Source organism: Trifolium pratense, linkage group LG1, assembly GCF_020283565.1.
Source record: "Trifolium pratense cultivar HEN17-A07 linkage group LG1, ARS_RC_1.1, whole genome shotgun sequence".
NCBI lineage: Eukaryota > Viridiplantae > Streptophyta > Magnoliopsida > Fabales > Fabaceae > Trifolium > Trifolium pratense.
In genome coordinates, this window is record NC_060059.1 from 1,688,393 (window position 1) to 1,705,289 (window position 16,897).

General features: G+C 32.5%; 3 protein-coding genes and 2 non-coding genes across 6 annotated transcripts; 4 read left to right on the forward strand and 1 right to left on the reverse strand.

Moving 5' to 3' along the window:
* Nucleotides 1-1,462: 1,462 nt before the first annotated feature.
* Nucleotides 1,463-8,565, forward strand: LOC123885345 (probable ubiquitin-conjugating enzyme E2 23). Its single transcript, XM_045934625.1, has 9 exons — nucleotides 1,463-1,636; nucleotides 2,410-4,341; nucleotides 5,444-5,581; nucleotides 5,876-6,328; nucleotides 6,657-6,723; nucleotides 6,830-6,969; nucleotides 7,081-7,392; nucleotides 7,891-8,176; nucleotides 8,268-8,565. The coding sequence occupies exons 2-8, from the start codon at nucleotides 2,410-2,412 to the stop codon at nucleotides 8,140-8,142; spliced, it is 3,294 nt and encodes a 1,097-aa protein (XP_045790581.1). The 5' UTR covers nucleotides 1,463-1,636; the 3' UTR covers nucleotides 8,143-8,176; nucleotides 8,268-8,565.
* Nucleotides 8,566-10,094: 1,529 nt separating this feature from the next.
* LOC123899632 (basic blue protein-like) lies at nucleotides 10,095-11,211 on the forward strand. Of its 2 annotated transcripts, XM_045950821.1 has the most exons (3): nucleotides 10,095-10,162; nucleotides 10,294-10,415; nucleotides 10,830-11,211. In XM_045950821.1, the coding sequence occupies exons 1-3, from the start codon at nucleotides 10,110-10,112 to the stop codon at nucleotides 11,192-11,194; spliced, it is 540 nt and encodes a 179-aa protein (XP_045806777.1). In that variant the 5' UTR covers nucleotides 10,095-10,109; the 3' UTR covers nucleotides 11,195-11,211. The 2 variants fall into 2 exon arrangements, with proteins under 2 accessions (XP_045806777.1, XP_045806767.1); XM_045950811.1 differs by having other exon boundaries at nucleotides 10,098-10,415.
* A 1,167-nt stretch (nucleotides 11,212-12,378) lies between these two features.
* Nucleotides 12,379-12,466, forward strand: LOC123903356. The gene has a single exon (XR_006807934.1). It is a non-coding gene; the product is annotated as a small nucleolar RNA SNORD36 (small nucleolar RNA).
* A 128-nt stretch (nucleotides 12,467-12,594) lies between these two features.
* LOC123903355 lies at nucleotides 12,595-12,679 on the forward strand. The gene has a single exon (XR_006807933.1). It is a non-coding gene; the product is annotated as a small nucleolar RNA SNORD36 (small nucleolar RNA).
* A 624-nt stretch (nucleotides 12,680-13,303) lies between these two features.
* LOC123885793 (transcription factor ABORTED MICROSPORES) lies at nucleotides 13,304-16,565 on the reverse strand. The gene is made up of 8 exons (XM_045935118.1): nucleotides 16,473-16,565; nucleotides 16,217-16,359; nucleotides 15,959-16,129; nucleotides 15,803-15,881; nucleotides 15,635-15,706; nucleotides 14,463-15,353; nucleotides 13,812-13,988; nucleotides 13,304-13,674 (listed from the first exon to the last, which is right to left on the reverse strand). The coding sequence occupies exons 2-8, from the start codon at nucleotides 16,318-16,320 to the stop codon at nucleotides 13,471-13,473; spliced, it is 1,698 nt and encodes a 565-aa protein (XP_045791074.1). The 5' UTR covers nucleotides 16,321-16,359; nucleotides 16,473-16,565; the 3' UTR covers nucleotides 13,304-13,470.
* Between the last annotated feature and the right edge of the window lie 332 nt (nucleotides 16,566-16,897).

A 16,897-nucleotide genomic window follows, 5' to 3' on the forward strand; every position in this document is an offset into this window, starting at 1 on the left:
TAAAAAAAATACTATTTCATATGGCTACGAATTCCTCTATTATAATTTTATCGGAATAATTATTATTAATAATTAATAATATAGTCAAAGTCCATCAATTATAGATAATGAATGAATGGTAATTTGGTAATAAGCAAATGGGAAAAGAATAATTAAGTAGCTTCTTTATAATGGATTGTTCGGAAGAACTCGATTTTAATTTCTGATAAACACTTCGTCAAAAAAAAAAAAAAAATCTAATGAACACAATTTTTTGCCAAACTTTTTTAATTTCGTGTTCGAACTTTAAATTATCGGAACCTCTTTATCTGAAGAACCAAGAGAATAATGTCAACAAAAAATAAAGAAATAAAGCATATATTTATTTCAACACCTAAATTAATCAATTTATACTTTACGTTTGTTTGCTATTTAAATTAGGTACATTTTTGGATCGAAAGACTACTTTTGAACGTATTCTCAACAAACAATCCTAAACTTGCATCACCTAGAAAAGCATTTTCATTACTTTGCTTCTTTCTTTCTTTTTTCCTTAATTTGGCGAGTGTTCCGCACGTCTTCATTCTTTAATGGGAAACAAATATCAGTTTTGACTATTAGTTTGCTAAGAAGTCTCACATCTGTTGAGAGATGACCTGACTAAGTGTTTATAAACTAGAGACAATCCTCACTTTTAAGATGATATCAGAGCCTCTCCAAGATCCGTTGGGCCACCCGATATCGGGCCACCTATACCATTTGTATCCGAGTATCAAGCCCAATAGCGCTGAACGCGAGGGTGTGTGTTAAGAAGTCCCACATCGGTTGAGAGATGACCTGACTAAGTGTTTATAAACTAGAGGCAATCCTCACATTACAAGCCGGTTTTGTAAGGATGAGTTAGGCCCAATACTCATTTCTAAGATAGTTTTTCACGATTAGTTTTGTTAATTTTTTTATTAAGTTAGTTTTAGTTTTTTCTATAAGAAATTAGAGTAAGAGGATAATTTCTAATACAAGATAAAAAAGGAAAATATTAAACCATGCCCCGAAAATTAACTAGTTAAACATACCATTAAAGAATGTTTATTTTAAAACTTGTGCATTCAATACCTCAAAAATATAAAAAATATATATTTTTAACAATAATTTTATCTTAATTTTTCTTTTTTAACATGTTTAACAAGTGTCTGATGCACTATTTAACAATTAGCATGACCCTTTAAAAATAACAATCGATAAAAAAAAATATAAAAAACTAGACAAAAAGAATCCAAAAGTATTTAAAAGTGTTTCCCAAAAAAAAAGTATTTAAAAGTTAACTCTAAAAACTGATGATTAAAAAAACTTAGATTTTGTAAAAAAAAAAAAAAACTTAGGTATTTCACAAAAAAAGAAAAGAAACATTAGGTAACAAAATAAATAAAATTGACCAAAATAAAGACTAAGTAAAAAAAGAAATGATGAAAAATATATTTAAAACGAACGGTCCTGATCAGGGTTTACCCACATAGATAGAAGAGAATAAAACATGGAATGACGAATTTACCCTTTCGCCGCTGCAACAACAAAATACTCGACTTCTTCGCATGTTCTTCTTCTTCATCATCGTCGTGTCGTCTTCAACTCATAAACGCAAACTCGTTCTTCTTTCTTCGTAAGCTTCACTTTCATCTTCTCTTCTTCCCACAGCTATATAGGTTTTCGTATTCATTCTATAATTTTCTTTTTCAATTAATGTCTAATATTCGTTTTTCTATCTCCAAATTCAATTTTGTTTTCTTCAACGATTAACCTCTTGCAGCGCCGATCAATCTAAAAACCTAGCTCATTCGTTTATTTCTTTTCTTTTTTTAATGTTCGATCAATTTGTTCGCTTTTTCTTTTGATTTATTGAGCTACCCTAGGGTATGTTAATCCATGTTTTGATTATTGTTTTTCTTAGGATATAATCGATTATGATTTAATCTGATTGAGCTAAAAATATTTATTGACGATGTTGTGTGTGTGCGTGTCAATTTGAATTTAAAAAACTGGGTTTTGAATTATGATTCGCAGCTAAACCATGTTTTTGTTTGATTCTGTTATGTGATTTTAGATCCACAACAATTTTGGAGTTTTTTTGTTGGCATATTGATTAAAGTTGGATTTTTTTTTTTAAAAGTTGGAATTTTTTGTTGGCATATTGATTAAAGTTGGAATTTTTAGAAGTTTAGTACTGATGTTTTCTTGAAACCAATTTCTTCAAATGTCTTTTGAATGTTTTTTAATTATTAGTACTATATTATTTAGTCAAGAATAAATTTTTTCCATTCTTATAAGTAGTAGTACTTGGATTTGATAAGGTTTTTAGTGTTCAATTGCTGAGTTGAATGTTGAATAAGAAGAATGTAATGACTATCTCATGACATTGATGTTTTGTAATTTTAGATGGAAGTTCAACAGCATGATACACTTTCTGAAAACAATGAGGCCGAGCCCGATGGAGTTTCTTGTAAGAAAAGTAATGCCGTGCAAATTTATAGACAAGATGTTGTGAAGAATAAAAACGGTGGGATGATTGGGATTGTGACGGAAGTTAATGGTGATTCAGATTCGGATTCAGATAGCGAAGTATCTGATGATGAGGATGATAGTGAGGATGAGGATGGTGATGTTGAAGAAGGTGATGAAAGTAATAATGGTTGTAGAAATTCTGATAGGAATGATGCTTCTGTGCATGGTAAAACTGCTGCTCTTCAGACTAACGAGCTACGTGTACTCTGGATGGATGAATCTGAATCCACACAGACTTTCGGCGACGTCGAGGTTATTGATCGTGGATTCTTACATGGTGATTTTGTAGCTGCTGCCTCTGATCCTACTGGGCAAGTGGGTGTTGTGGTTGATGTCAATATGTCTGTGGATTTGTTGGCCCATGATGGATCTATTGTAAAAGAGGTCTCATCAAAAGCCTTACAGCGTATTAGGGATTTCACTGTTGGTGATTATGTGGTGCTCGGGTCTTGGCTAGGAAGAGTTGATGAGGTTTTGGATAATGTGACTGTTTTATTCGATGATGGTTCAGTTTGTAAAGTCTCCAAAGCAGATCCAATGAATCTTAAACCGATTTCAAAGAATATTCTTGAAGATGGGCATTTCCCTTATTACCCAGGGCAACGTGTAAGGGCCAAGTCTTCATCAATCTTCAAGATGGCTAGGTGGTTGTCTGGCCTGTGGAAAGCAAATAGGTTAGAAGGTACTGTCACCAATGTTACAGTTGGATCAGTGTTCGTTTATTGGATAGCATCTGCAGGTTATGGACCATATTCTTCTACTTCCCCAGCTGAGGAACAGAGTCCGAAAAACTTAAAATTGTTGTCTTGTTTTGCTCATGCAAATTGGCAATTGGGTGACTGGTGTCTTTTACCCTCATCTGCACTGTCATCTTCTGTTTCCATCAACAAGAGCAAATCAAAATTGGAACGCAACAATTCTGTTAATATTGAATTAGATTCTAATCAAACAGGGAGTGGGTGTGAATCAGAAGACGCTACAGTTGAGGAATCAAATGGGAATAAGGATGCTATGGACCTTGATCCGGTGGGTGCTTTGGAAGGGAACGATGGAAATGATAGAAAGAATCCTTCACGCGAATCTAGCTCATGTGGTAGTTCTATCTCAGTATCAAAGGACCCTGTCCATGAAGCCTGGCCTCTTCACCGCAAGAAAATAAGGAAAGTTGTCATCAGGAAAGAAAAGAGAGCTCGGAAGAAAGATGAAAGCTTTGAAAAAGCTCTTCTAATTTCCAACACCAGGACAAGAGTTGATGTTGCTTGGCAGGATGGAACAATAGAGCGTGAACTATATTCTACGAGTTTAATTCCTATTGATAATCCTGGTGATCATGAATTTGTTTCAGAACAGTATGTTGTGGAGAAGACCTCTGATGTTGGTGAGGATAATTGTGAAACTAGCCGAGTTGGGGTGGTGAGGAGTGTTAATGCCAAAGAGCGGACAGCTTGTGTGAGGTGGATAAAACCAGCTGCCAGGGCAGATGATCCCCGAGAATTTGACAAGGAGGAAATTGTTAGTGTCTATGAGCTAGAGGGCCATCCAGATTATGATTACTGCCACGGGGACGTGGTTGTTAGACTATCACCTGTGACTGTCTCTTCAGAAGCTTCTGTTGGAGAGTCCATTGAGAAATCGAAGCAGGAAAATGAAGAAAGGGGACTTAAAAAGGAAGCTGGAACCCAAACAGAAAATGCATCTGCTGGCGAAAGGGATGTGGAGTTCTCAGACCTCTCTTGGGTTGGAAATATAACTGGCCTTAAGAATGGTGATATTGAAGTTACTTGGGCTGATGGGATGGTATCAACGGTATGCTCATTTCATTTATTAAATTTCTCACTGTTCTGTTATTTTGTTGATAAAAGATAAATGCTGCATTTTACTAATATTCAGTTTTGTACATACATTATTAATACAACTCTAGCAATCTGCTTGTGTTGTTTCTATCGGTAGAATAGGATTTTACTTTTGGATGCTTGTTGGGCTGGTAAAGTCTGGTCTAGCTTTTAGAGTTGCAATCAATAAGGATTACATCTGAAAGTTGTCAAAACTTATTGCAGAAGCTTGAAATAGTATTACTAGGGAAAATGAGGGAAAGGTGAATCTGCGCACCTTAGTTTACTTTATATGTATTTAGCAATCCTCACCTCTTGAGCTGGCTTTTGGGGTTGAGTTAGACCAATACCCTAATTTCTAAGAGAATATTTGATCCTTAAGGTGGAGCTATAGAATATAAAATAAGGTGGAGTATGAAAGATCTAGAGGCTAATGAGGTGGATAGAAATATGGTATGTGATATAGAAACATTATTGCATTGTTTGATCCATGTAGCCAACCCCACTTAATGGGATAAGGCACATTTGTTGCGTTGTGGAGTATGAGAATCTCTAGTCAAAGAACATTTGTTGCCTGTGCCATAATATAAAAATCAAAGTGGAGTAGTAGATATGGGTTTCTGCCATTGTTTGATAGTAAATATTTTGAGTGGGTGATCTTTATCTAAATGTTTGCTGGAAGGTTTTATATCACTGACAATGTAATTGGTATTTTGTATTCATTTTAATATCTATAGGGTTAAATAATGTAAGAGAAAATCATAGACTATTATGAATAAGTGAAGCATGTCCTTTTGCTACTGACTGAGGTTACTAAAATTCCTCTGGTAGCTTGTTGAACAGTCTAGTGGTACTAAAATAACCCATGAATTTAAGTCTATGGGTCTTTCCGATTCACAGCCTTAAATGAAGGTTTGACTTAGATTCTTAATCAAAACTTTTGTCTAAATAACCTAAGAGGCAAAATAAGAGATTGAGGGTATAAACGTGTGGTGTGTTTGTGTTGTTAATCACTTGTTGATGCCTAATGATACAGCATTTCCATTTTCACTGTCTATAATTTACTTTACTTCCAGGTTGGGCCCCAAGCAATCTATGTGGTTGATAGAGATGATGATGATGAATCAGTTGCTGCAGGGAGCGATATAAGTGATGCTGCAAGCTGGGAAACCGTTAATGATGATGAAATGGAAGTCCTAGAGCATTCCAAAGAGGTTTGTTTCTCTTTCCAACTATAATGTGATTATTAGTAAGTTTTAAGCTTGCTTCTTTCTAAGCGGAAGCCTAAGGGAAAATCTGTGACCTGCTACCTTTAGCAGGATTCCTATAAAAAATTTACTTCATAGTGGAAATAAATTATTATTTTTCCTCATTTTGAAAGGTCTTTGAGTCCGTTCCTTCCTTTGACAAAAGCATTTGTTTTATGGTAGACATATCATGGACCAACTAGAGATGTTGGTTATTGTTATTATTAGTCTATTTCTATAATTACGCAAGATTACATGCAGGATGTTAATATGGAAAATTCAAGCGATGTTACTTCTGAGGCAGAAGATGGAGAGAAAGACTTTGGTCGGACCACAGCACTTTCTGTCCCGCTAGCGGCCCTTCGATTCGTCACCAGACTTGCCTCTGGAATATTCTCCAGGGGACAAAAGAACTTAGATCCTGTTCACACACAGTCAAATGATGAAATTATATGTCCATCACCGGTTAATGTATGTGAGTCCAGTTCTCAGGAATGTATTGTCATTGATGGTGACAATTCAGGCAGCAACAGTCGTAAAAGTGAGGAAGCTATTATTCCAGAAGGATCTGAAAATGTGGAAGTAGCTGAGACGCCGTGCAGCTTGAAAAATGGAGAGGCCCCTGCAAGTTGCGACAATGATGCTTGCAGTTTGAAACATTTTGACATGGTTACAGATCCGTCAGACCATTATTATATTGGTGCAAATGGACAGGTACTGCTGATGCCTTATATCTAATATCAAGAAAAGTAGGGGAATGAAAGAATGAATAGGTAGTTGCGTGTTTATCTTATGCTTCATCTTCCTTTGATGAATATTAACCAATACACACGGGCATGCATTTGCCTGAGTATTGATTGATATATATATATATAGCTAAATTAAATATCAACACCGATGAATGATTATCATGTTGGTGCATCAAACATGTGAGAATGCACTCAAATACATTAAAATGCCTGTTTCTTTCTTTGAAGTATAATTTCCTTTATTATATCATATGGAGTAAGAAGTCACTAAATGATTTTCACTCCTTTTTCAGAGAAACAACCGAAAATGGTTTAAGAAGGTGCAACAAGATTGGAGCATACTACAAAATAACCTTCCTGGTCAGTGAACTGTGATGATAGATTTATTCATACCATCTAATTTTTGTATTGTGATGTACTTATGCATCCATTTCAACAAATGTAAACAATTTAAACATTTTGACAGATGAAATCTTTGTACGGGTCTATGAAGATAGAATGGATCTTTTGAGAGCAGTTATTGTAGGGCCATTTGGGACCCCTTACCAAGATGGACTGTTTTTCTTTGATTTTCACCTTCCACCAGAGTATCCTGATGTTCCGCCGGTAAGGAAGATGTTTAAATGTAAAGAGTTTATATTCCATTGTATAAATTTAGTCCACATAAATGTATCTCATGTTTTTCTGTGTTCTTTGTCTGGGCCTTAAATGATGCAGTCAGCGTACTATCATTCAGGTGGTTGGCGTATTAACCCTAATTTATACGAGGAAGGGAAAGTTTGCCTTAGCCTTCTTAATACATGGACAGGCAGAGGAAATGAAGTATGGGATCCAAAATCATCTAGCATCCTTCAAGTTCTAGTTTCACTACAAGGACTAGTACTCAACTCCAAGCCTTACTTCAATGAAGCTGGATATGATAAGCAAACTGGAACAGCTGAAGGAGAGAAGAATTCATTGTCATACAATGAGAATACATTTTTACTGAACTGCAAGACCATGATGTATCTTATGCGGAAGCCCCCTAAGGTGATTATGAATAATGTTTAGATGTTTTATTTGATTCTATCCCTTTGTTTGTTTCAACACTGCTCTTATTTTATCATGATTAGTCAAAGGACTATTGCCATAGGCATAATGTATCATTATATAGAATTTGCACCCTTAAAACGTTGTTGGGGCATGGTTAGCAAAGAATAAATATAAGTATTTTTTTAGGGAGCATGTGTTTATGGTAATCTGCAAAACAACATTTCTATCTTAGGAGGAAAATGTAATAAACAAAATACTAAAAACAAACTATTCCGAATTATTTAATTGCAAGGAAGGACATTTGAATGACACAGAAATTGTTATGTTAATTATACATATTCATTTTGACGATACTTTGTGTCTTAAGTCTTCACCAAAAACAATGTCGGGAAGTCTATAGGGTTTAGATTTAATATTTCCATGTGTTGTTGAGACTTTGATTCTTTTAGTTGTGCAAAGTATATTTAACTGTTATCTTCTTGATGAATTCTCTAGGATTTCGAAGTGCTCATCAAAGATCACTTTAAGAGACGTGGTCATTACATCCTTAAGGCTTGCGATGCATATATGAAAGGTTACTTGATTGGCTCGTTGAACAGAGATGCCTCCGTGAGTAATAATAGCAGTCCAAATTCTACATCTGTTGGTTTCAAGTTGATGTTAGGCAAGATAATGCCAAAGCTTTTCTTGTCACTGAGTGAGGTTGGAGCTGATTGTGAGGAATTCAAGCATTTGAAAGAGCTGTAGCAAAATAAATACATCACTTCCTTAAAATTTGAAGGTACTGACAAGCTTAAAGATTCTCGTGTGTTCTGATTTATACCATTAAAAACTTTTATTTCTCTTGCTTAAATGACCTTGTTCACTTCCAGGAGCTTGAAGGAGCATAATTGGTGGCAAAAACCTTGGAGAGAAGCAACCACTAACAGAGCATGCTAAATATCCCTTTTGAGTAGTATGGTCACCTGCAGATGGGGAGGCAATGTTCATTACTAACTTTTATGTTTTGAACTTTTATTTTTTGAATATCTGGAAAGAGGGTGGGAAGGGTTGGATATTTTCATGCATGTAAAAGTCTCTTGTTGATTATCTTGCACTGGTTTATTAACTTTTGTGTGAGGATTTGGTGAATTGAATATAATTGAAGACTAACCAACCAATTTTGTTTTTCTTCTCTCTTCCTGGATTGTTTTGTCAATCACATTGCATTTTTGCAGGCAATTCCAATTTTTCTAGTATGCTGTATTTTTCGGGCAATTCCAATTGTTTTATTAACTGTATTTTTGCAATTTTTCTTCCTATTATACATTCATTTTAATCCACCAATAAATTTCTAATTTTTTGCACACTTTCTCTTTCCAATAAGGCACCATTTAGAATAGCTTATTTTTAGGTTATGCAAATAAATAAGTTTTTATGTATTATTATAAGTTTGTTAAGGTAGTAGAAAAAGGTCTTCGATTACAATCTGGGTCGTGACATCATGTTTTAGATGTTGCAACGACTGCAATACTATTCAGAGTGAGGCTCTGTATAAGTTGTATCCGATGTTGCAATGACTACAATACTATTCAGAGTGAGGCTCTGCATCAGTTGTATCCGATATGTAGACCGTAACTATTTGGAATATACCATGCACATATAAGTTTAACAAAGGGATCTACAATGCATACTCAAAGCTTGAGCTCTTCGTCTATGGTCATCTGTAAGAATAACAGTTGAAGGAACTCTTTTAACATGGAGACGCGAAAAATTATAGGTGGAAAGAAAGACAAATCTTAAGTCTTAACAAGATAGCCCAGAGCTGAACATATGTAATATTGAACAAACACGACTAAGATTATCCGCAAAGGAGAAGAATATAGTCCTCTGGTATGGTCATGAATCACGGCTCCACAAGAAGCATTGACATAAACGATCATTAGTTAGACTTTATTTATCTCAAAACAAACTTCTTCAATTTTCTTTTCATTAAAATCCTATTAGAATTCTAAATAAATTTATCCAAAACATTTTTTAATCAAGGTCCAATCCCTAACACTCCATTTATTAATCTCATAAGGCTGATTTAGCCTCTCATCAATTGTGAATTTAAATCATCAAAAATCCATTTTTTAAGAATATACTGGGACCTAAATTATAAGTTGTTGGACACTTTATGGGTTGTTAATTATTAAAATTACTTGTTTGTTGCCACTCCAACAAGTATAATCAAGTTATGACAACCTATCTTGGGTTCAGCTGGCAACTGTATCATTCAATCAATAATCTTTTTTATGGGTCTTCAAATGTTAATTACGTTCTACCTATGGAAATACTGTTTAGAACTTAAGACCATGAATTCAAAGCTGAAGAGAGAAAAAGATAAAGACCCTTCTATTTTTTTATTTTTAAAAATAAGTTGTTAATGATTAATTTGTCGAAAAAATAATAATTATTAATTATGATTATTATGATCGAATTCTCTATAAAAAATAGTATTTGCATAGCAATGTTTACTATGTATAGTCCTCTGGTATCTTGGGTGTGAAGTTAATAATCATTTCATAAGCAAAGTGTAAAACTTCAATGATGTTTTAGGGTCCATGCATTAGCCACTTTTGTATTTGTTATGCAAAGATAATTTATAGTGCCATCTTTGCCTTTGTTTTAAAATTATGTAAAATAAGTGGTTAATGACTTATAATAAATTTGGAACATTGACAAATTATTTGATGAAGTGGACTTCCATATTTGAGCTGTTTCTTCAAACACAAGCAAACCTTTGGTAAGTGGCAACCAACCCTTATTTCAGCCACTGTTTCATCACATCTTCTTTTACCTTTTCAAAGAAATGGGAGTCACAACTTTTTTCAAAAATTGTATCTTCATGCTCTCAATTCTTATTTTGCTCTCTAGTTTTCTATTGAACTGTGTCATGGCTGGTGTTTATGCTGTTGGTGATCAAGATGAATGGAGTAGCCAGACAAATTATGCTACATGGGCAGAAAAATACAATTTTACCCTTGGAGATGTTCTTGGTATTTCTCTTTCTTAATTCAATCTTTACTTAATTCTTGTATTTGATTTAATTATTTTTAAAATTTGTTTTATCACCAATAAATGATATTCATGTGATCATTTATATCATCATCTTAAAAAAAAATGTAGTGCTTATTGTGATTTGTCTATTAAATTTCGAAAGTTTAATTAAAAATTAATATTTAGTGTCCACAAATTTTTGCCCAACTGTTAAAAATGCTGAAATTGTTAGGTCAGACGCAATGATCGGCGTTCGAACCCTGATCTCTCCATTTTTGTATGGGTGTGAATTTTCAATAACTTGTCATTTCGTCTATCTACAAAAAAAAAAAAATTAGTCTTAAATTTAATTTCAAGAAAATTTATTTTGAAATTAAAATGTATTTTATATGTTTGTTGTTGTATTGGTATAGTTTTCAAGTATGTGAAGGGGCAACATAATGTGTATGAAGTGAGAGAGGAGACTTTTAGATCATGTGAAACAAGTAGTGGAGTATTGGCTAAATATGAGAGTGGTGAAGATCAAGTTGTTCTCAATAAGGTCAAGAAATATTGGTTCATTTGTAATATAGTTGGCCATTGCCTTGGAGGAATGAGGTTTGGAATTGAAGTTAAAAATGTTACTAATTCCATGGATGGTGGTGAAATAAATCAACAAATTCAACCAAGTCCATTGGAAAATTCTTGTATCTCTCAAAGATGGAGAGTTATTGGGATGTTCATTCCTTTTGGAACAGGATTATTATTATTATTATTGTTCAATTTTATTTTTTATTAAGACTTTGATTAGGTATGTGGTCTTTGGTAATTTTATTTAATTTTGCACATTGTGTTTTCATATCATAATAATACGTGTTTGCTTTTCATAACAATTCTTAGGCTAATAATTTATGTGAGATTTGGATAAATTGTATAGATCATACCTGATTATCACCATGTACATCAAAAAATAAATAGTAACTAATTAATGTCCAACCAACAAATTGTGAAAATGAAAATTAAAGAAATTAGCAGATATAAGGGATAAACATAAACAATTTTAACTGCAGATTTCGTAAAAATATGTGTGTTTGTAATATCAATTTTTCTGGTTCATTGAATAATTAATGTATTTGATCTATAATATAAACTAAATACATTAATTATTAAATGAAACTGAAAAATCAAACGTTTCTTATAATAAAAAAAAAACTGGAGGGAGCATAAAATAAACGTTTCAAGTAGGATAAAAACAAACTTTTTTTTTTGGTACATAGATAGAAACAAACTTTTAATATTAGTTCTCATTTTTTTTTTCCATTAATAACATTAAATATGGTCATTAGTCAAAAAATCATTAAATATGGTCAAAACAGTTAGTTTTATTTATTTAGTTATTTATTTATTTTAGACCATTATTATGGTTTTCTTTTCTTGTATTTTTACCGGAATAGTACACCTTTTTTTGTATAAAATTTAATTGATAAACAAATATACAGATATAAAAAAATTAGAAGATTAATAAAAAAAATATATTCTTCTATAATATCAAATCTCCTTTTTTTGAAATACTAAATACTATTGTCTCTTATAAATCGTGTTTTATGCCTCAAATTTCTTATAGTCTCTGCATGAAGTTACAAAGTAGTTTCAAAATTATTCTAGCTTATCTCAAAATTGTGTCTTCTTATTTTTTTTTATTATTCTAGCTTATATTAAATCTATTCAACAATAATGCATGTATATCCCTATGTTGACGTTATAGTTGTTACAAAATTGTTGGGTTAGGACTTTTTAAAAGGGACACATTGCTGTTTCTAACTTATAATTAAGTGATAGGTTTAACATGTTTGGATCTATAAATATAGAGTCATATAGGGTTTGTTAAATTGAAACACAATATTTTTCATTTTATTCTATTTTATTCTTTCGATTCATTTTTTATTTTATTTTTTTAGTTGATTGAGAATATGATGATCATTTGAGTAGATGATGAATGAAATGAATTATTAATTGCTTATTGGTTATTCCATGAAGCTATTCTAATCGAGCTTTTTAAAACTGATGCTCAAATCATCATTTTCTTCTATTTTATTATTTCCATTCATATTTTATTTTTGTTATTTTCGCCTATTTTCTTCTTTATATTCATATTTTGGTTTTGTTTGTCTTTAAAAAATAATGAAACTATGATAATTTGAGCAGATGATGAAATTAAATCATTAATTGCTTATTGGTTATTCCATGAAGCTATCCTAATCGAGCTTTTTAAAACTGATGCTCAAATCATACTCAAAATCAACTTTTATTTTGTTTGAACAATTGTTTTTTGTTTTATTGAAATAGTGGTAATTAACATTAGAGTTCGAACTCCGATTCTTGCATTTTACATATAATGTTCCTTGAAACTGAGTTATGCTTACGAGAACTTGTTGTTCTTTTTACATAATCTCTCAAATTAGATCCAAACAAGTTTTCATATCTTTTTTATTTTTCTTCTGATCCAATATTTCTTGAGAGATGATGTTGTTTAGATCCGGTTTTTTTTTTGTTGTTGTTGTTGTTGTTGTTTTTCTAAACCAAACTAGTAGAAAAAATCTAAAATTCTTAAAGATGTTTTTGTAAAGAAATAATCAATGTAGTTAAAATTTGAACCCACTTGGGGTTGGTCGAGTGGTGTTGGCTTGAGCCCTTGGAGTATATGCTCCTCTCAAGGTCTCAAGTTCGATTCCGCTTGTGCCAATTTCGGTGCTCTAAGTCCATATAGAGCAAAAAAAACTCTGGCTTTAAATGGGCCCCCCGCAAGTGGGCGGTGGGATCCCCCTTGGATTAGTCGGTCCTAAGACCGGATACCAAGTTTTAAAAAAAAAAAAAATATGTAGTTAAAATTTGAAAGGATGAATCATTAATAAAGAGACTGAAAAATATATATTTAACACCAAAGATTATTGTATAACAATAACACATACACCAATTGCCTCATATATAGGTTGGTGACAACCTCTTCAATTATTTCAACTATGCTAAGGAACATTATAATGTATAATCAATGACAAAGATTAATTATGAAAAAGGTTAACTATGAAATTGATGTGGATGATAGGCAGCAGCATTAATCTGGTGATTGTGGAGCTGGTGATCATGTTGGTCCTTACTGATCACACCATTCTCTGATGTTGATGTTGCCATCTCATGACTCCAACATGTAGATTTGTTTCTTGTCAGCTCTAGTAGTGAATCTCTTACATCTTCAGCCTCAACTATTTCACTCTCCTTTTTCTGTTCATAATCATATATTAATCAACGCTAAATTCTTCGGTACACATCTTATTTGGATATGTATCAGAATATCTATTGAAGTGGACAATTTTGGAATATTAAAATTACAAGGTTTTGAAAGTATATTATATGTTTACCTCCACTTTGAAAACATTTGAGACAAGACCCTTGTGGCTAGTAACTGTGGCATGTACTACATCCATGCCTAGAGTGTTCAAAGCTTCCATCAATTTCACAAAACCACCAGGCCTATGCTCACAGAACACCTTCAGAAAATACTCATTTCCATCTATCTGAGCTACTTCCACTTGTGGCTGCAATATCAATGTCTTGCAATGTAAGTCATCACTCATGAGAGAAACATAGAAAACACAATTAAGCACAAACAAAACACAAACACTATTAGTCATTTCATGTCTAATAAAACAATGTATATCGATCCGTAGCACCCAAATTTAATCCCTATCTGAAACAATTATTGGTCATATTTTACTTCACAATAAAACAAAAGCATTTTTTTAATGTCTCCGCGATCTCAATTACTGTGACTTGCAATTGAAGCCACATTTGGTCGCAATTCTAACAGATAATAAAAATTAGACGCTGACTTGCATTTGAGGCCGCATTTGACTTCCAAAAGCGACCTGTCATTGAGACCACATTTGACGGCAATTTTCATCGATATATATATATATATCACGAACAGTGAAATCGACCGTGATTTAGTCAAAAACCTCAGCAATTAATATAGAGATTATATTATAAACTAGGTTGTTAATTAGGTATACCTCCATCTGCTGTGTCTGCTTATCAGTAACAGCACCAACATCTTCCTGCTTTTGTTTTGAAACATAGCCATTACCAACATGAAAACCATGTTCTGCTCTTCCAACATTATTATTAGGATTCTCTGGTTGAACTTGAACACCACCAACATATTGATTATTGTTAATTCCATTAACAATGCAGTTACTTTCAGTTCCTGTGTCTGAATTTTCCTCAAGCTCATCTTGAAGTTCTTTCACTTGTTTCTGCAAATCCTTCACAAACTCAATAGCATCACCAAGAATTGAAGCTCTATCAAGCTTTGAGATTCTCGGAACCAAAGAACGAAGATTATATAATCTATCATTCAGTTTCTTCCTTCTTTTTCTCTCTGCAACAAGATTCTTTGATTGGTTTCCTTTTCCACTCCTTCTCCTATATTTTCCATCATCTTCTTCTTCATTCTGATCACTACAATCTGACATAGAATCTGATCTACCAACACCATTTTCTTGTTTCTTTTTTGAGTCTAATGGATCAACAAACATATACTGATTATTATCTGTCATCAAACTTTTGTTATCATTTTCCTCTTCTGTGTTTGATTTGAGAATGTTATTGTTTTCAAGATCATGAAGGAATGAACCATGGTATTCTTCGGAGAAATTTTCGTCGTTTTTTATTCTGTTTTGTTGCTGATTGTAACTGTAATTGAACTGTTGCATGAAGTTCATTACAGAAATGTCATGTGGAAGATTCAATGTTTTATTTCCATCATTTTCATCACCTAGAACTTGATTTAATTGCATGTTACTCATTGAATTGAAGCCAAATGAATGGTTCATTCCTTCTTGATCCACCATTGCAATGCTTTGAGATGTAATCAAATCTATTACCTGTTGATCTTCACCAACCTGTCATATTATACACAAAGCATATTTATTTAGGTAAAATTGCATCAAAGGTACTTTAACTTAATTTAAAGGTTAAAAAAAAAAATATTACAGGAAGTAAACCAAAATTCGCTAACATTACAGGAGGTAAACATTATTTAACCCTGTGATTAATATCTAATCCATCAAAACTAACACGAACTTTTTAGTCTTACTTGTCAATTCCTAATATCTAACCAAAGATTCTTTTTTCAGATACATTGAATAAGCGATTATGTATCTATATATAAGTGTGACTGTACTTGTTTAGTGACAAAGAGCTCAACTAGTCCACCAGGTACTGGAATCAAAACATGGGTCCCATTAATTGTTTCCTGCAAAATTAGTACTCAAAATATCAATATATAAAGATGAAGTTAAAAAAAAAATAGGATTCAATTCATGAATTCAACATGAATAAATTAACTAACTTGTAAAGTGTTTGGATCCAAGGTATTAGGATAGTTCAACCAATTGGGCTGGTTTGTTAATAAAGCCTGTGCATAAATCCTGTTCAAAGAAGAGATTATAGGACATAGTAGATAGATTAAAGAGACAGATTATAGGACATTTATATGTATATATACCCTGAATCTGTAGGTATGGAAGTGGAAAGTTGTGAAAGAAGATCACAAGACTTTGTTCTTGGATGTGAAAACATTGTATCCCTACATGAAGATATAGGAAAAAGATGTTCTTCTCCAACATTTTGATTACTTTCACTTCCACTACAACAGCATCCTAACCATTCAAGAAACCTACATAAACCAGAAAAGTAACATCAAAATTAATTTGATAAGGAGATAAAATTTGAATGATTAGTTATGTTAATGTATATATCTAACCTTTGATCATCACTTAATTTCCAATAGACAATGTAATCCCAGCCATTCAAACCAACAAGAGGTCTTAATCTCTCAGTAAAGTTTTGCATGATGAAATTGTTCATGTCACACTCTCTCAATTATTAATGAGAATCCAATAGATGCTGAAAAATGTACCATTATAGAATTTGTCAGATATCATAATCATACATCATGTAATATATAAGATATTAATGTACTATTAGAATATGCTGCATTTTTTTTTAAAAATACTCACATGCTATATCATACAATAAACTCAGTTGATGACAACAGTTAATTGCATCATCATTATCATCATTACAAAATTTGAATCATATGATATGCATACATAATAATATATATAACACAACTTATAACAAAAATCCTATCTCAGCAAATGAACTAGAAATAAAGTTTCTTATATCAATGAATGTCTTAAAAGCATGATGTAACTAATTATCACAAGAATATATTTTTTATATGCATATAAGTTACATTGGTAGGTGAAGTGTAGAGAGTGAATGAGAGAGAGAGATAAATAAACAATAGTTTGGTTTATAATTAATTAATTAATTAATTAATGTGTTCTGTTAGGGAATTGAGATATAGTATAAGATGAGTTGGTGATGATGAGAGGAGCAAATATTGCATGATCAAAGATAGCTTACAAAAACTTTAACA